Source organism: Oryx dammah, unplaced genomic scaffold (assembly GCF_014754425.2).
Source record: "Oryx dammah isolate SB20612 unplaced genomic scaffold, SCBI_Odam_1.1 HiC_scaffold_4, whole genome shotgun sequence".
NCBI classification, from domain to species: domain Eukaryota; kingdom Metazoa; phylum Chordata; class Mammalia; order Artiodactyla; family Bovidae; genus Oryx; species Oryx dammah.
In genome coordinates, this window is record NW_024070188.1 from 49,999,613 (window position 1) to 50,020,325 (window position 20,713).

The window sequence follows — 20,713 nt, forward strand, 5'->3', positions numbered from 1 at the left end:
AAAAAACATCACATATATCCACGGACTGTATCTTGGCTTTCTTTTTCAATGCTATCAAGTTATTCACTAAAGTTATCTAAGAGATCCTTTTGGGAAATTTCAGTCTCTAAAGCTTCCAGTGAAAGAGGGAAGTTATTCCCCCAACTGATTAGGAAGGAGCTCACAGCACGGTTAGACCTGGATGGACTCAGTCCCCTTCACCACAACCCACACTTCTAGTCATTGTTCAGTCACTCAGTCATGTCTGATTCTTTGCTGCCCCATGGACTGCAGCTCCCGGAGCTTGCTCAAACTCATGTCCACTGAGTTAGTGATGCCATCCAGCCATCTCGTCCTCTGTCGTCCCCTTCTCCTCCTGCCTTCAATCTTTCCCACCATCAGGATCTTTTCCAATGAGTCAGCTCTTCGCATCAGGTGCCCAAAGTATAGGAACTTCAGCATCAGTCCTTCCAATGAATATTCAGGATTGAATTCCCTTAGGATTGATTGGTTTGGACTCCTTGCGGTCCAAGGGACTCTCAAAAGTCCTCCAACACCACAGTTCAAAAGCATCAATACTTCAGCACTCAGCCTTCTTTATGGTCCAACTCTCACATTCACACATGACTACTGTAAAAACCATAGCTTTGACTAGATGTAACTCTGTTGGCAAAGTAATGTTTCTGCTTTTTAATACACTGCCCAGGTTTGCCATAGCTTTTCTTCCAAGGAGCAAATGTCTTTTAATTTCATGGCTGAAGTCACCATCTGCAGTGATTTTGATGCCCAAGAAAATAAAGTCTATCACTTTATTTTAGATGAGGAAACAGTGACAGACTTTATTTTCTCCTTCTGGTAACAGGACTCACTTTCCTCAAGAACTTCCTCCCTCACCTGTTCTGGGATTGCCAATCACAGCAGCCAACCTAGTGGCCCATCACACGCTCCCCACCTTCCAGGCCCCATTAACTAGAGCACAGACTCAACCCTGGCCCAACACACGCTTTTCTTTATTTTATATAAGGCTATAAGGAGAACAGAGCTCTTTTCCTCTAAGGTTTCTAAGCTGGAGATATTAAGGTGATTAGAGCAGTTTGGAACCACTTCCACTCCTTTCTCAGTTGCTGGAGTAAGCTTGGCTGCACTGGTAAAATGACTAAGCCAACGCATGGAGACAGCAAGTGTGGACAGACTGACAGCCCTGGTACCAGATCCCTCTTGGGTACCACTGTTATAAGGGTCAAGAAATCCTCCTTTATAAATAGTCTAGTCTGAATTGTGTTTCTGTTACCTGAAACTGAAATACATATTAGTTGGCATTGATTTAACAGTCTTTGCTACTAGATTATCAGAGAGTCTAAAAGTATAAAGCAGTGAGTACTATGAGGAGGATGGACATATACTACACAGGCCCAACATTGTATAGAGATAATTACGAAAGATTTAGAGAGCAGTCGGACTAAGCATGGACTGGCAAAGTTTTGCACTTCATAAAAATGTGATACAAGTGTGGGCTGCTATTATCCTTTTTTATACTTAAGTTCCAGTACTTTGTATTAGTCGTTCTCCACTCTAACTGTACAACAGGATCCCTAAATACCTTTTTTTTAATGGTGAAAAAAGGAACACACTATTAATATGAAGAATGACTTGGATCTTAAGGGCATGCTGAGTGAAAAAGCCGATTTCAAAGAGTTATATACTGTATGATTATACACACACACAGGATATATATAGAGAATATAGTATATTATATATATATATGTTTTATATATAAAACATTGTCAAAGAGCTTTAATTATAGTGACTGAGGACAGATTAGTGGTTGCCAGGAGTTTAAATGAGGAGGTATTAAGAGGTAACATGAGCGAGTTTCTCTGTGGTGAAGAAATATTTCTGTGTTATGATTGTAGTGACAGTTACATGAATCTACATGTGATAAATTTAATAAAACTACACACCAAGGAAAAAAGAACAAATAAGGTCTGCACCTAACTTAACAGTATCGCTCCAACACCAATTTCCTGGTTTTGACAATGTACCAGTGTTATGTAAGGCATCAATGAGAGAACCTGGTTGGGAACTCTGTTCTATTTTTAAAATGTGTCAGTCTTCAACTATTTCCAAATAAAAACCTATTAAATATATAAAAAATATTGGAAAAGTTTTTTTAAAAGGCCACATGCTGAGGGCCAATTCTGAAGGTTCTAATTTAGTGGGTCTGTGTTGGATTAGTATTGTAGTAGGGAAGAACAAACCTGACTCCATATTAGATGTTTTCGTTTTACTTTAACCTTTGTATTCAATTGCTTTTGCTTAGAGTGAAAAATGTTGCCTATAGCCTGAAATATAGAGGGTAGCCTGCTCTCAAGGTTCTGACCTTTAAAGGTATAACACTTTTCCATTCATGTAGAGCCAAAAAGTTGCAGAACAGAGAAAAAGATTTGTCTTGCTGGAGGTTTACAGGAACATCATGAACTGACCCATAATGGACAACTGCAAGAACAAAGGATTCCTGCAGGAAGAAGTTTGCAACAACCAACCCACCCCTCCTCCCCTTTTAATATGAAAAATGCCTGCATTCTGAAAGGACTAAGAAGGTTCTTTGGTACATTAAGCTGCCATCTCTGTTTGCTGGCTTTCTGAATAAAGTCGTTCTTCTTTGCCCCAACAACTCATCTGATTTATTGGCCTGTCATGCAGTGAGTAGAATGAATTTGGACTTCGTAACAGTATTAAATCCAATGAAGTTTGTGTTTGGATTTAAAAGTTCTGTAGAACACTGCCAATGTTGAGAACTACCCTCTGCAATACTTATTAGCATTTATACATGTTTTAATTTATCCACTTAATGTTTTGATTCAGATATACTAGGAGGCATAAGGAATCAACCAAAAAAAGCATATCTAAAGATGGATATCCACTGTTCTGGGTGTAAAAAGACAACTCATTATAGAGATTATAATTAATAAGTCACACTACACAGTTACTAAAAGTTAAAATCAGTAATCAGTTTTGGTATTGATATTTTTAGAGGATGACCCCAATTTGATCTCCCTCTACATTTTAGTTTTTTTTCAAAACACTCTCCATTCTATAGCTTCTTACATTTTCAAAGATCAGGAGTAAAATTTAATCACCACTCATTTAACACGTTAAAGACAGGATTTGAGAGTACTCAGGAAAACACTTTCAAGGGGTAAAACCTGACTGAAAACCTGACAGGAATGAGGAGAAAAGGAAACCTGTAATTAAAATTTGATTTGCTTATTAGAAGTGCATATATAGGGGGAAGAGATAAATTAGGAATTTGGGGATAACAGATACTACTACTATATATAAAATAGATAAGCAAAGACCTACTATATGGCACAGGAAACTATATTCAATATCTTATAATAACCTTTAATGGATAATAATCTGAAAGAGAACATATATACATATATAATTTAATATAAAATATATTAAATATAATACATATATATATATATATAAAACTGAATCACTTTCCTGTACACCTGAAACATCATAGATCAGCTATACTTAAAATGTTTTTAAATACAAAAGGAGGACTTAAAAGATAAAAGAAGTATATACACAGTACATATTCTCATGCTATTTATAATCTATTTTATGTCACCAGTACTAACAAAGAACACAGTTTCTTCCATCTGTTTATTAAGGTGTTACTTAGAGATATTTCTCTCCTATGTGTATGGAGTGCCCAAGGATGGGCGAGGGCAAAAAGAACTCCAAGTTATTATTATGTGCCAGGCTTTAGAATAGGTATGGATATTTCATTAAAGCCTCAAAAGAAACCTGCAAGAAAAGTATTATATTAACATCACTGTTTATATATAAGGAAACAGATTGAGAGGCTAAGTATCCTGCCAAGGCACACAAGTGGAAAGTGGAGAAGCAGGATTTCAACCCATATTCTTCTCATGCCAAACACACACATCTGCAGGACAAGGAGCTTTGGTTAGGCGAGCCGATCAAAGTCTATACAACAAGAATGACATACAATGCTATGAAACATTAGGACAAAGAAAACCAGCAAAGTCACTTACCCAGTATATCTTTGTGAGTGTAAAACCGTGTCTTAAATGGCTTGTATTCATGGATTCGTTTGAAGGTTTCCCCAAAAGGGGCTGGGGGAATTATCTTATTACAAACAGCACAGCAAACAAAGTTTGTATAATTTGGATTTCTGATCATAATTAAAGTTGTCTTTTACTATGTACAATTAAAACACTCTTAGGATTAGAAAAAGTAGTTTTAAGAAAAGTTCAAGTTTGAGAAAACAGAAGAGATTCAAGGTTTGAAGACTAGAGGCTTGTCAGGATTAAATGATTCACCATGATTAGGAAGTGGTTATATGCCTAGTGGTAATGGTACTGAAAGCTTCTGCCCATAGAAGTTCTGGGCACTGGTTTTGGGAAGATTTAAGCAGCTGCTCCCTCCTAGAGTCTAGATTAAATTGTTAACTTACTTAGCAACTGTTGCTAGGTAAGACAAGCTTTGCTCATAAAAGCAACTAGAAATAATGACAAAAGGCAGCATGGTACACCTCTTCATTTCCCAGATACTTCCTATATGTTTCCTTCTGCTGCTGTAACAAATGTCTACATACTCGGTGGCTTAAAACCACACAAATTCATTCTGCAGTTCTGGAGGTCAGAAGTCCACATCAGTGTCGGCAGCACTGGTTCCTTCTAGAGGTATCAGGGAGAATCTGTTTCCTTGCCTTTTCCAGCTTCCAGAGACCGTCCCCATTCCTTGGCCCATGGACTTGCATCAATATAGCCTCTTATCCTCCTGTTTGCAGGGTGACATTGCTTCTTCCTCTCATCATCTGCCTCACTCTTATAAGGACTTTTGTGATTATATCACGCCCACCCAAATAATAAAGGGTCATTTCCCTATTTCAAATCCTGAACTTAATCATCTGTCAAGTTCCTTCTGCCATGTTTTTTTTTTTTTTCCCCCAGTCGTGTCTGACTCTTTGTGACCCCCCATGGACTACAGCATGCCAGGCTAGCCTATACTTCACTCTCTCACGTCCACTGAGTCAATGATACCATCCAACCATCTCATCTTCTGTCACCCCCTTCTCCTCCTGCCCTCAATCTTTCCCAGCATCAGGGTCTTTTCCAATAAGTTTCTTCCAAGGAGCAAGCATCTTTTAATTTCTTGGCTGCAATCACCATCTGCATGATTTTGGAGCCCAAAAGAATAAAGCCTGTCACTGTTTTGGTTCCCTACCTATTTGCCATGAAGTGATGGGACTGGATGCCACAATCTTAGTTTTTTGAATGTTGAGTTTTAAGCCAGTTTTTTCACTCTCCTTTCACCTTCACCAAGAAGCTCTTTAGTTGTTCTTCACTTTCTGCCATTAGGGTTTTGTCTTCTGTATATCTGAGGTTATTGGTATAACCTTGACCCTTCTGTCATATAATGGAACATGTTTACAGGTTATGGAATTAGGATTCAAACATCTCTAGGGTGGTGTGGGAAAAGAGGTGTATTATTCAGTCTATCATACTTTCTGTTAAATGGTTTACTTAAAGAATTGATTTTTTAGGCCAGAACAAAAAAAGGGAGTTTAATTTTTTTTAGGTTATCTATAATACTTTTGTGTCAGGGCAATAAAACTGGGAAAATCACACAGTACCTTAAAGGAAAAATTATTTTCAGTAAGCAAGCACTCAAAATTGCTAAGGTTGGCTTTTAAAATCATAGTTAATTCATTTGTTGTCCTTGTTTTAAAATGGAAAGAACTGCATCTCAAGAATCCCCTCCTTGCTTAGAAAACTGGGACAGATTGGTTGCCTTACAGAAGATAAGGCTATTAAACAATAAATAACTTCACTGTTTACACTGGGAAATTCTTAACAACTAAACTGCTTGCTCTTCTGGGGAAATGGCTCTTTTATCAGAAAAAATTACTTCCCTGGGCTAAGAGGTTGCTTACAGCTTACCAGTAGTTCATTTATCAATACTTGCTTCAGGACAATCTATTATGTTACAGTTTGCCCCATCTCAACCAGATTCCTGCACTGGAAAACATTCCTCCTACCAGACTCCAAGATGCTGTAAACATCTTGCCCTGAGCACCCCCTCCTTAGACCACTGACTTTGTCTCATTTTCCTTTAGAGAAGGAATGAAAACATCCACAGCCAAGCAGTCTTTGACACTGCACATAGAAGACCGTACTACACAACTTGTAACAGACCTATGAACAGTATCACAGGTTGAAAGTGAAAGTGAAGTCGCTCAGTCCTGTCCCAACTCTTTGCAGCACCATGGACTGTACCCTACCAGGCTCCTCTGTACATGGAATTTTCCAGGCAAGAATACTGGAGTGGGTTGCCATTTTCTTCTCCAGGGGATCTTCTCAACCTACAGAATAAACCTGGGTCTCCCACATCGTAGGCAGACACTTCTACCATCTAAGCCACCAGGGAAGTCAGGTTGTTTCTAAAATTCAATGGAATTCTTCCCTTGCACTATTTTTCGCAGCTGTGCATCTTGTGAAATCTACTGCTACCCTGGTTCACTCACACAGTCACGTGGTTTAAGGCTGCCCTCTGCCCAGTTCCTGCAGCCCTTCTTTGCTGCAGTAACTCTTGACAGCTCACTAATACTTCCCCCACCAAACAGTAACTTCTTTTGTTGAATATTAGAAGAATTCTAATGATGATGAGTTGAAAACAGAACTCTAGTTCTTTACGAACCAACAGCAAAAGATAATACTTTAAATTAAAAGGTAGTGTATACTACCTAAGTGTATTTAAACTGTATGAAGTGTACTATATAGAGAGACCTCACAAAGAAATATTTAAGGGTCAGTAATAAAGATTTAATTTAGTTGCATACAGATAACTCAATTAGGTAAGCTCTTTAATATCTACAAATCAGACATAATTACTTTTTCATGTATCTTACAAAACTACCATAAAGCACTGGAAATTAAATCTTACATTATGATGATAAACTCTGCCTGTGCAATTATTTTACTTGTTAATAATAAATGAAACAAAATTTCAGAGACAAGATTTATTTACTAAGATGCAATTCCAATGATTTGGAGAATGTGGTAAATATCTAGAAATAAAACACATCTAGAACCCTTATCAGAAAGGTATAAGATAAACCCCATATACTTATGGTTACTTTAAATCTAGACCTTCTTATCTACTGAGCAGTTCTAGTTTTCAAGTAACTATAAGAACATTCAGTCTTACATTTATAGTATCATTATAACATTAAATTACAGTGGTAACAATGAAATGAAATACAAGTAACAATGAAATAATAAATTACAATGAAAACAAAATAAATAACATTTAGTTGTAGTCAAATAAAAACATCATACTCAGTATAACATACTGTCTGGTTATTTTTTTTAAAGACAAACTCCAATTACTCTGGGTTATTCTTTCATGTAATCCTTATTTTAGTAATTGAGTGGGAGTATCTTTTCAACTAAAATAAAAATCTGGACCAAAATTAGCTGAAATAGAAAACTGAAATACATGACCCATCTGTAATTCTGTAAAAACTGTTTTTAACTGCAGGCTTTATAATAATTTATACTCATTTTCTTCTTCACCAGGTAGAAAAAGAACACTGCCTTTGCAAATAGCAAAACTAAACCTTCACAACAGCTGTAAATGCACATTCCCCTTGAAATATTAACAATACCATGCAAATTTAAGAGCAGCAGTACTTTTATTGGACAGAACTTTATAATTTACAAAAATGACTTCCATTCTCATGGCACTTTTTAAAAGAGGATTTAATAAAATTAAAATACTGAACAGCTCTTTCTGTGGAAAAAAGAATGCAATAATGGCTGCCATTTTGAAAGGACAACACTCACTCTAGGGGTCTGGCTGCAATTGCCATCCTTCTTCCCCAGCAGCATCTTCTGGAACAACAAGCAAGACACTGTGTGGTCCTAATCTTCAGCTGAAGACTTCAGAGCCCCCAGTAAAACTTCATCTGCAGCAACCAGCTCAGTTAATCCCATTTAGACGTTTTCCTCCTCATGTAACTGTGTCCCTCACTATCAATAGCTTCATAGAGGTCCTTCTTATTCTCCCGCGTCGCATGTAGGTAACCGATATAAGCCACGCAAAGCGAAAGGGTTATTAACCCGAAAGCCATTACAGGTTTGTTCTGTCAAAGAAAAAAAAAAAAAATCACAAGGTCTCAATAAGACCAATCATTTGAGGAGACTCAAATATCTCCTGCACTTCCTGCTCGTCATGCCAAGGCTTTAGTACCACACCAGCATTCCTAGGGTAAAATTTCATCTCTAATATGTATCCACTTCTTTATTCCGTTAACTCAACTCCTGATAACTTAGAGGCTATGGAAGACTCTTCCTTCTTCTCTTCGCAGGTGGGACATCTCCGACCTCCACCTTTAGAAGGAAATTGGTCCAGTGCAAAATTTTCAGTTACCTATGTTGTGAAGAAGTTGCTTAACTTTTTTGGGCCCAAGTTTCCCATCTGCAAACCTTAAATTTGTTATTTTTATTAAGAAGTGAGGAATGAAGTCTACATGCTTTTCTTGTCACCCAGGATCATGAAAAACTGGCAGAAAGCCTTTCATGTTATATACCAGGTACAGCAAAACAGACACACCCTTCTCTGGGAACTTATTCTATTACCTCAAGAAACACAGTCATAGAACAGATATGCTGTTACAATAACTCTGATTTGCTGTGTAAAATCCAAGACCCTAAGAGGCAAAGGGATGCTACTTTTTTTTTTTTTTGTCACACCACACACTTTTTGGGGATTTTAGTTCCCCAGCCAGGGATTGAACGTGGGCCCTTGGCAGTGAAAAGGCAGAGTACTAACTACTGGACAGCTAGGGAATTCCTGAATTTTTTTTAAAAAAGCTTTTAAATTCCGTATTTTCTGCTTCTGTCATCATTTCTGCTTCTGTTTCATTACTATTCTTAATCATCAAAAAAATCAAGGTCAAACTTTTTCAGTGGGATGGACATCTGAGAAAGGCCACTCACTCAGAGCAGCTTACTTTTGCAGTTCTTGAACTGTACTTGGCAAGTGAAAAAACACATTAGTTCAAAGTTTTTAAGACAGTCTACCTTGATTTAATGATTTGATTGCTAAATTGACCTATTTAACTCTCTATACTGGTAACTATGTTATTAAAATTCTAATCAAATTCAAACATTTAAGTAAATTTTATGACTTGATCTGCATTTTTCAAAAAATAAAACTTAACAAATCAAATGTATTCAGTAACTTGCTACAAAAATATTAGTTAACTCCCTAACAGTGTATAAATGCATGTTTTCATATTTTTCAATATATGTTTGCTAAATCTCCTAGGTTAAAATATTATTAATAAGCCTAGGATTGTAGACTGACTGATCAGATTTTCATTCTGTTTTGTTTCAATGGAAGGTCTTATTTACTTAATAGTACCTGATCAAACAAGTTTCCTTAAAATCAATGCAGCTATTAAAATAAAATTTTAAACAGGAATTTGATCAGTTGATTAAAATTCAACTATTTACCATTTAACTTCTCAAACACCCTCAAAATAATTAGTTTTATATGTATATTTAGTGAAACAGCATTTAAGATTTTCTTTCCATCTGCTTCTTATCCACAGAGAGGTCTTACTAGTTAACATCAAATTTCCATGATAAAATCAAATATTACAGGAAAATTAGAACTTTCTATTTCTGAAAGCCTAGGTAAATTGAACATAAAGTCTTATCCTGGATGTATTTCTTACAGGTTTAATGAAGAGCTCAGGATTCACAGCTCGAAATAAGGTTGTGGTGCGGACCCCTCTGAGCCCTACGTTTCCCAGGTCTTTCTCCTTGGGCGGCTCCTTTTTAAAGGCTGGAGGCTCAGGTGCTGAAGACATCTTGACTAACAGTGATTTAATACCTAAAAATAAAATAAGAGACTTTTTTTCCCTTCAAAGTTATGTTTTTTTAATAATGCTCTTTAAAAAAAATCATTCTACATTCAGTCTTTTTTTCGAATTCCAGTCTAGATATATACCAAAAGTGACAGTCAATTCTTTTATTACATTGTATAATACGTACTTTGTAAATGGCCTTTAGGTTTTTTTTGGTAAAATGGTTATTTTTCATCTCGTGGAACTAGCGAGGTAGGCAAAAGTCGTTTTCCTACTTTCCCAGGAGCCTACGGAATTTGTTTGTTGGTATGAGTCATGCTGTATCTTGCTTATATGAAGGGGGTACTAAGGGTAGGAATGGCCAGTGGGTTATCCACACCTTCTTAATTTCCTCCCATTTTCACCATTCCTCACCTTCCAACAGCCCTTTCAGGACACCACCCTAAGAAGCATGAGCATTCTTCTGCTCCATTCCTCCTGCAGATTGACTCCTCTCCCACTTTCCCTTCCCTCCGCCTCCCTCCACAGGGTCACCCCGGCACCAGTGCCATGCAGGAGGGGTGAGCAGCTGCTGTCCTTACTCCTCCTCTATCGCCAGCTCTCTGGCAACAAACACTATGCTACCTCTTTAATTAATTACTCAGGATCTATCCTAATAGATCCAAGTATGTCTTTTGGCTTCTGGTTCTCTATTGCCTGCTCTCTGGCAACAAACACTATGCTACCTCCTTAATTAATTACTCAGGACCTATCCTAATAGATCCAAGTATGTCTTTTGGCTTATGATTCTCCCTGCTAGAATGTCAACACTTTGTGAATATATTTTTCTTCTACATACTGCTGGGCAAAAGGTTATTCTTACCAATCCTGCCACCGAATGCTGGTGGGGTGGGTGGGGGGAAGTTTGGAAGGGAAAAGATAGAGAAAGAAACTTTCCAAAGAACGGCTGGGATTCATGACAATATAATAAAATTCTTTGGGGGAAATGCCGAAACCTCAGTAAATGTTATGAAATGAGTCAAACACTCACATTTAAACACTTGTTGGGGCTTTGTATATTCAAGTATTAAGTTTTCCATTTTACAGTCTTTTATAAAAGCAATATTTCTGCAACCTTATTACTTATGGAGAAACTTAAGGAGTTCAGTTTTTTCAAAAGTGAAAAAGATTAGTCAATGAGAAAACTCAACACACGTGATCCAAACACAGGAGTGTGCTGGGCAGAGAAGGTGTCCATCAGCAAGAGGATCTTGCTTTTCACTCCTTTCTTCCTCTTGCCAACCATTCTCAGTTATTCATGAAATAAACCTCATGTTCTCTAGACATGTATACTGGCTTCATCATCACTGGGGAGCAAATGAACATTTCTGAAGCCCTGGGGGTTAACTGACTTGCCAATGACAAGTGGTCTCATCTCTTCCGACCATGATGCATTACAGCAGAAAAGAATGATCATCAACCTCTATTTACCTCTTGTTTGAAGTCCACTTTGGACATGAGTTATATGAGGTAACAACTCATAAAACATAGTTCAATAGCATTTAACACATCATTCAAACAGTAACTAGCAATTTTTTAAAAACTTCAACAGCATTCAAGTTACTAATTTTCTCTACTGGAACAGTGATTTTTTTCCCACTACAGACAACTTCTGAAACAATTCCATAATATGCCTGAAATCTGTTCAGCCAGCACAAGCTTCCAACACATCATGCCCAAGGTTACCAAAAAACTCCAATGTTTTCTGCTGAACCAGGGGTTCACTCACATGCACATTTCTTATCTGAATTTCTTGAAACTGTAAACTGAAGAAAAATGCACAAACTTAAAGTTGCAAGATAAGTTTTATTTGGGGATCTTCCTGAGGTCTATCGCCTGGGAGATAGCCTCTCAGCTATATATATATTGTATTTGCACAAGATTCTCTCTTTCCTTAGCTGAACCTACATGTACTTTGTTGAAACAAGTAAATAAGCAATCAAGGTAGTATTTATTATACTATAAACTCTAGACACCAACATTTCATTTACGTTAAATTGTTCATGTTAAACTCTTTGCCAGAAATGACAATTAAAGAATACATAGGTTGGAAACTACTGCAAATGTTTATTGAAAGGGACTTTTACAAATTAAAGGGTTTCTCTGGTAGCTCATATAGTAAAGAATCCACCTGCAATACAGGACACCCCTTTTCAATTCCTGGGTCGGGAAGATCTGCTGGAGAAGGGATAGGCTACCCACTCCAGTATTCTGGACTGGAGAATTCCATGGACTGTATAGTCCATGGGGTCACAAAGGGTCGGAAATGACTGAGTGACTAAGTGCGTGCACGTGTGCACACACACATGTACCCCTTATATTTATGAAAATAATTATACCAATATTATTTTAGTTAAATATAAAACTATACATTTATTATTCTTAGGACTGGTCAGTGCATTTCTATTACAGTATGGCAAAATACTCCATAAATATGACAAATCTTTGATTTGGAAATTATTTTAGAATCTTACACTTTAGAACTACTGACTTTAATTCATGCATAAATGTGGAGCTGGACCATAATGAAAACTGAGTGCTGAAGAATTGATGCTTTGGAACCGTGGTGTTGGAGAAGACTCTTGAAAGTCCCTTGAACTGCAGAGATATCAAACCAGACAATCCTAAAGGAAAGCAGTCCTGAATATTCTTTGGAAGGACTGATGTTGAAGCTGAAGCTCCAATACTTTGGCCACCTGATGCGAACAACTGACTCACTGGAAATGACCCTGATGCTGGAAGATTGAAGGCAGGAGGAAAAAGGGGACGACAGAGGATGAGATTATTGGATGGCATCACGGACTAGATGAACATGAGTTAGAGCAAGCTCCGGGAGATGGTGATGAACAGGGAAGCCTGGCGTGCGGCAGTCAATGGGGTGGCAAAGAGTCGGACACGACTAAGTGACTGAGCTGAATGACTGACTGATACTTTAAATAAAAAGAGACAGATTACTGGGGCCAAAAAGGGACTTATTAGGTAGCAATAAGAACAGAACAAAATGAGAGTTTCCATGCCAGAGAGTGTTCTTTTATATCTCTGCACAGGCCCGGCCCACAGGATGGTAGGAATATGACTGTGAAGGACATGCAAGACGTGGTGGCTGAGTAAGTACATACAATGCAAAGCTTAGTGGTTTCTTCACAGGTGTGTTCATCAGAGCTGATAGAAGCTCTAATTTTAAAAGCTACAGAACTAATCATAAATGCAAAGCACGGCAACAACCTATTCCAACAGAGTTACCATCTGACACACATCCATTGGAGCTTCTAAGTCTCCCCATCACTTTCTCCCACTTCTCTCTCTTTTTTCCCCACTGCAAAGTGCGAGGTAAATCACACTTACTTATTCACATATGATATGGATCAATCTCTAGATATCTTTGCTTTCAAGATGAGTTTATTTTTAAGCCAGGACCCGGATTTATTGTGTTAAAAAGGGGACTCTCTCTAGCGTGCACATGCGCGTGCATGCACACACACACACACAAACACACACTAGCAGGGATGACAGGAACTTGACACTACACTGCTGCTGGCCAGTCTGGTGGTTAATTTCTGCACCGGCTGACCTCTAGAACACTCGGTAAGTTAGGTATCCCAGGGGCCACCCCATGGCTGTGCAATCTGTCCAGGTGCCCCGTTCTTATTCTTCTTCACTATTTTCCATCACCCATTTCTTGTTCCCTTAAATAAGAAATGTGTACATAGTTTTTTTTAATAGAAGAGACATGCATTTTTCATACCTGCCTATAAAAAAAGATCTAAACTAAGCTGTATTTACTTCATATGTCTCTCTGGGACAAAAGACAAGTCTCTTCAACAATTGGTACTGGGAAAACTGGACAGCCACATGTAAAAGAATGAAATTAGAAGATTCTCTAACACCATACACAAACATAAACTTAAAATGGATTAAAGACCTAAGTTTAAGACTGGATACTATAAAACTCTTAGAGGAAAATACAGGCAGAACATTCTTTGACATAAGTCTCAGCAATATCTTTTTGGATCCCAAAGGATCCACCTACTACAGTGATGAAAATAAAAACAAAAATAAACAAATGGGACCTAATTAACTTAAAAGCTTTTGCACAGCAAAGGAAACCATAAACAAAATGAAAAGACAACCAAAGATGGGAAAAAATACTTACAAATCATAGGATCAAGGGATTAATCTCCAAACATACAAATAGCTCAGGCAGCTCAATATCCAAAAAAAAAAAAAAAAAAAATCAAACAACCCAAACAAAAAATGGGCAGAAGACCTAAATAGACATTTCTGCAAAGAAGACATACAGAAGGCCAAAAATCACATGAAAAGGTGCTCAACACTGCTAACTATCAGAGTATCAAAATCACAGTGAGGTATCACCTAGCACTGTTCAGAACGTCCATCATTGAAGAATCTACAAATAAGTGCTGGAGAGGATGTGGGGAAAAGGGAAACCTTCATCACTGTTTGTGAGAGTGTGAACTGGTGCAGCAGTATGGAGGCTTCTTAAAAAACTAAAAATAGAGCTATTATATGATCCAGCAATCCCACTCCTGCACATATACCCAGAGAAAACCATAATTCAAAAAGATACATGCACCCCAGTGTTCACTGCAGCACTATTTACAATGGCCAGGACATGTAAGCAACCTAAATGTCCATCAACAGATGAATGGATGAATATGTGATACATATATACAATGGAATATTACTCAGTCCTAAAAAATGAAAGAAGAAAAGCTATGACAAACCTAGATAGCGTATTAAAAAGCAGAGACCTTACTTTGCTGAAAAAGGTCCGTATAGTTAAAGCTATGGTTATTCCAGTAGTCATGTATGGATGTGAGAGTTGGACTATAAAGAAGGTTGAATGCTGAAAAATTGATGCTTTTGAGTTGTGATGTTGAAGAAGACTCTTGAGAGTCCCTTGGACTGCAAGGAAATCCAACCAGTCCATCCTAAAGGAAATCAGTCCTAAATATTCATTGGAAGGACTGATGTTGAAGCTGAAGCTCCAATACTTTGGTCACCTGATGCAAAGAACTGACTCACCGGAAAAGACCCTCATGCTGGGAAAGACTGAAGGCAGGAGGAGAAGTGGACAACGGAAGATGAGATGGCTGGATTGCATCACTGACTCAATGGATATGAGTTTGAGCAAGCTCTGGGAGATGGTAAAGGACAGGGAAGCCTGGTGTGCTGCAGTCCATGGGGTAGTAAAGATTTGGACACAACAGAGGACTGCAGCCATGAAATTAAAAGATGCTTCTTCATTGGAAGAAAAGTTATCACCAACCTAGATAGCATATTGAAAAGCAGAGATATTACTTTGCCAACTAAGGTCCGTCTAGTCAAGGCTATGGTTTTTCCTGTGATCATGTATGGATGTGAGAGTTGGACTGTGAAGAAGGCTGAGCACCAAAGAATTGATGCTTTTGAACTGTGGTGTTGGAGAAGACTCTGGAGAGTCCCTTGGACTGCAAGGAGATCCAACCAGTCCATTCTGAAGGAGATCAGCCCTGGGATTTCTTTGGAGGGAATGATGCTGAAGCTGAAACTCCAGTACTTTGGCCACCTCATGCGAAGAGTTGATTCATTGGAAAAGACTCTGATGCTGGGAGGGATTGGGGCAGGAGGAGAAGGGGAGACAGAGAACGAGATGGCTGGATGGCATCACGGACTCGATGGACGTGAGTCTGAGTGAACTTCGGGAGTTGGTGATGGACAGGGAGGCCTGGAGTGCTGCGATTCATAGGGTCGCAAAGAGTCGGACACAACTGAGCGACTGAACTGAACTGAGCAACTGAACAACAAAAAAATGAAATAATGCCATTTGCAGCAAAATGGATGGACCTAGAGATCATACTAAGCAAAGTAAGTCAGAAAGAGAAAGAAAAATACCATATGATATCACTTATACATGGAATCTAAATGATACAAACAAACTTATTTACAAAACAGAAACAGACTCACGGACATAGAAAACAAACTTATGGTTACATAAAAGGGAATGGTAGCATGGGATAAATTAGGAATCTGGGATTAACATACACGACTATATATAAAATAATCAACAAGGATGTACTATATAACACAGAGAGCTACACTCAATGTTTTGTAATAAACTATAAGGGAAAAGAATCTGGAAAAAACGTATGTTTAACTAAATCATACATTGTGCTGTACACCTGCAGCCAACACAGCATTGTAAATAAACTATACTCCAATCTAAAAGCTTTTTTTAAAAAAAGGATCTAAACTAAACCACGTTTACTTCATACGTCCCTCCCAGCAAAAGATTCTTTACCTTTTCCTCCTGCCCATTCTCTGGGGAAGGCAATAGGTGATGAGAGAGGAAGCAGCAGCCTCTTTGTAGCAACACCCTAAAGTATGAGTGAAAGTGGTGCCCCCAGAACGAATACATTGTGAGAGACTGTACAAAGATGATCTTAAGCAGCAGGAATTTTAAACCATTTTCTCTCCTTTATTAAAATTCCTGCTCTGTGGGATAATCCAGAATGTACTTGGCAGCTGATATTAAACAATTTGTTGGCACAAAACTGGCATGACATAAAAATTAGACCACGATATAAAGAATATGACTTACTTTGGTGAAAAACTTAGTCCTTAGATATTCATTTTGAAATAAGCATCTGAACAGAAGATAAATGAAAAAAAAAAAAAACGGTCAGAATCACAGAATACTGGTGAGAAGGAATACCAGGAATTAAATAAAAGCCTTAGGGAATTATAAAATGGACAAAATACTTTCAGGATATATAAATGTACTTGTTATTTTTGTTTCCCATACCACACTATTTCAGAATTTAAGAAAATAACTTGAAGTTTGGGGCAGGACACCTTAAAAATAATTTGATTTAGAATAAACAAGTTCAGGGCAGAATCAGACAGCTTTCTGTCTTAAAGGAATGTACCATTGTTGCAAATTCCAACTTCGCTACCGATTAGGTGTATGTTTTTGAGTGACAACTTCTCTAAGCTTCAGTTTGCACTTTTATAAAAGGGATATTACTTATTGCATAGAATGACTTTGTAGATTAAATGAGGTAACATTTTTTAAAGGACAGAACAGAAGTTCAACAGATGGTAGCTATTTTCATCTCCACCAATTAATTCAATCCTTTTTTCCATACAAATCTAAACCAAAAGAGATTGATTGTCTTTGCCCATGGAAGAGTGAGATAATCCAGGTCACTCAAGTTCCAGCCAACCCCTGGTCCACCATACACTCCTAAATCGCTAAGACTCAGCACTTGTAAGTCATTACAAGATTTAAGAAATGTAACAAAATGTTTTAATTGGAGTATCATTGCTTTGCAGTGTTAGTTTCTGCTGCATAACAACAGTGAATCAACTATATGTATACATGTATCCGCCCTCTCTTGAGCCTCCCACCCACCCTTGTCCACCCCTCTAGTCTCACAGAGCGCTGAACTGAGCTTCCTGTGCTAGACAGCAGCTTCCGGCTAGCTATTTTACAACAAGGTAGCCTATGTGTGTCAATGTGCTCTCTCCATTTGTCTCACTCTCCCCTTCCCAGCCCCCTCACCATCCACAGTCTGTTCTCCACATCTGTCTCTCTATTCCTGTCCTGTGAATGGCTTCATCAGTACCATTTTCTAGATTCCATATACATGCATTAATATACAATATTTGTTTTTCTCTCTCTGATTTTCTCCACTCTGTATGACAGACTCCAGGTTCAACCACTTCTCTACAAATGACCAATTTCATTCATTTTTATGGCTAAGTAATATTCCAACCGGAGAAGGCAATGGCACCCCACTCCTGTACTCTTGCCTGGAAAATCCCATGGATGGAGGAGCCTAGTAGGCTGCTGTCCATGGGGTCGCTAGGAGTCGGACACGACTGAGCAACTTCACTTTCACTTTTCACTTTCATGCATTGGAGAAGGAAATGGCAACCCACTCCAGTGTTCTTGCCTGGAAAATCCCAGGGACAGGGGGGCTTGGTGGGCTTGGTGGGTCGCACAGAGTTGGACATGACCTAGCAGCAGCAGCAGCAGCAGCAGCAGCAATATTCCAACAAAGCACAAAATTATAATCACTTAATTTTTTTAAATTTATTTTTAATTGAAGGATAATTGCTTTACAATACTGTGTTGGTTTTGGTCATACATCAACATGAATCAGAGATACACATATGTCCCCTCCCTTTTGGGTTTTAAATTTTAAAGATGAACTCTGCATTTGTTGTTTTTAAGATAAAAGAGTTATTTTTTTTTAATCCCTTGAAATTAACCATACCTAGAGACAGATACTGACAAAGAATGTTATTTACAAAAGATGTTGCCAACAATCTGAGGGTGTAAAGTATTATTTGCGTCCGCTGCCTTCCCCATATTGTGGGACCTACACTACATCTTGCTATTAGTCAAAGACAGATGCCTTTGAAGCCTCCAGAAAACGAAACTGCATACAATTAAGTTCTAGACATTGTCTTGCAGGGGGCACACAGGACTGTAAACATAGTTAAAAAGAAAAGAGGAACCTCACGTGAAAAAATTACAAAACCACTTTCCCCTAATTAGGAGTTTGGTGAGGTGGGATACCAAAAAAACTGTCCAGAAAATGAGAAGATTCTTTGGGTGGAGGTGTCCACGTATGGGGCGGGACACGGGCCCGTGGGGTCAGAAACCTCCAGATCCAGCTCTGGGAGTTCACCGAGTGGCGACGACAGTGCCGGGAAAGAGAGGGGCTCGAGAGAACGCCGCCGAGTCCGAATCCACGCACTTGGGAGCGAGGTCCACAAGGCCGTCGGGCCCGCCAAAGCCAGGGTCAAGACCGCTGCAGAGCGGCCACCTCGTCCCCGACCCCGCCACCCCAGCCCCTTCCGCCGCTCACCTGTCGCGGGGTCACCTCTTCTGCCCGCCCGCCGCACTCCGTCTCGTCTCCTCCTGCGGGAGAGAGCGTCTCAGCGCACTCCGCAAACGGCGCTGCAGCGGCCCCTACAGCCTGGAGGCTGCGGCTCAGGGGCGCGGGAGTTGCGGCGATGAGTCTAGCGCCTCTCCTCCAAATCCCTGGTCCTCCAGTCCAACGGAGGGATGGAGTTTGTAAGGGGCCTTTTAGGTTTCTTCCTTTTGTTCCTTATGTTTTCAGTCCCCTAGGTTCCAATAACTTTCCAGTTTCGCGTGTGTGTTTTGTATAAGTAAAAGAAGAAATCACCTAGAACTACGTTTATTTAATGGAAGGGGAAAGCTTTCTGATTTGGGAAAGAACACTTGAATCTGGTCTCCTCCGGGCCCCATTTTATGGGCACAGTCTTTCAAATGCACAGTTAGTGCTCTGCCATTCTATTAGTGCCTTGAAATTCCAAGATGTGGTTATGGTTATGATTTGCACACACTTTGCTGATGGTGATGGAATGGGTTGCCATACCCTCCTCCAGGGGATCTTCCCAGCCCAAGGATCCAACCGGGCTCTTCTGCATTGCAGGCGGATTCTTCACTGTCTGAGCCACCAGGAAAGCCCAAAACACTGGAGTGGGTAGCTTATCCCTTCTCCATGGGAACTTCCTGACTCAGGAATGGAACCAGGGTCTCCTGCCTTGCAGAGAGATTCTTTACCAGTTGAGCTACCCAGGAAGCCCTAGATGCCAAATACCACTATGCAAAGAAAAGCACTTTTACTATCATGATCAACCTAAAGTGATCAAGTAAAAGAATAAGTGAAACCTAAGAACCTGTTTAATTAAAAAAAGCATAAACTATAGGTAATTATAAGAGAGAAAAGCCTAAAGATCTTGTCAATTTAATGGATATGAGTACAATGCAAATGATATGAATAGACAATAGTTCTATTTTATGATGCTTTTAAGAAATTACTTTGAAGAATGATGCTAGTCTGAATGCAGCTTTTATAATCCTGTTTTAAAATAGCATTATCAATATTTAATAATATTTAACAAGAGATCTGATATTTGCTAGGGTTAGGAGATTTTATATTTGATGGGATTAGCTGCATAAAACAAAGTTTCATCCATGTGAACATTAATTCAAGTTTACAGAAGGTGTCTGTTTTAATTAGAAGTTTCCAAAGTGTGCTCCAGGGACAATACTGGTGGTCTGTGAGCCCTTTCAAGGGAATCTCATATGTGCTGGTGCATTTTTTTTCAGGCAAGAATTAATAGTTAATTTACAAGGTGTAATAAAATTATATTAACTTATTACTATGATGTTAATATGGTGTTTTGTCAAAGGCAGGGTTTGTTTTATTGCTGCTATAATTTTTATAAAATAAATGCTGGCTTCTTTTCCTTAGCATCAGTCCAAGTCAAAGTAGTTGATATAATTAATGTGGGTTCAGCATACAATTTTTATTTTCAGCTGCAAATAACTGAAAGTATCTCAAGAGTGAAAGGATCTGTATTGCCTCATGTAATTCGGTACAGGGAGGGGACTTGTTTGGGGAACAATGAGACATGGTACATCCATATATGCCGACAGGGCTTTCATGTCTCATTTCTCTATATGTGCTTCTTAAACACACTTACTCCGTGTCTTGGAGTAGGGTTCATCACGTTAAGGTTCATCCAAGTGGAAAGGGAGTTTTTCTAATCATCTATATATCAAATCTCATAAAAGAGTTCTGACTGGCTTTCATGACTTTTGGGTCATGTACCATTTTTCAGGACAAATTGCTGTGGACAGGAGGAAGGGATACCATGGCTGGCCCAGCCTGGGTCAAGGTCATATCATCATACCTCCGAGATTTAGGATGGGGCAGAGGTACTGCTGCTGCTGCT

At 38.8% G+C, this 20,713-nt stretch overlaps 2 protein-coding genes across 2 annotated transcripts in view; both read right to left on the reverse strand.

Moving 5' to 3' along the window:
• CUNH6orf163 (chromosome unknown C6orf163 homolog) overlaps positions 1-18,869 on the reverse strand; it is a 31,691-nt gene extending 12,822 nt beyond the window's left edge. Inside the window, exon 1 of the mRNA XM_040238833.1 lies at positions 18,814-18,869. The gene's annotated coding sequence lies outside the window, so the exon portion shown is untranslated. The remainder of the gene's footprint in view (positions 1-18,813) is intronic.
• SMIM8 (small integral membrane protein 8) lies at positions 7,025-18,880 on the reverse strand. The gene is made up of 3 exons (XM_040238834.1): positions 18,814-18,880; positions 9,764-9,921; positions 7,025-8,164 (listed from the first exon to the last, which is right to left on the reverse strand). Exons 2-3 carry the CDS (start codon positions 9,896-9,898, stop codon positions 8,006-8,008), a joined length of 294 nt encoding a protein of 97 aa, XP_040094768.1. The 5' UTR covers positions 9,899-9,921; positions 18,814-18,880; the 3' UTR covers positions 7,025-8,005.
• Between the last annotated feature and the right edge of the window lie 1,833 nt (positions 18,881-20,713).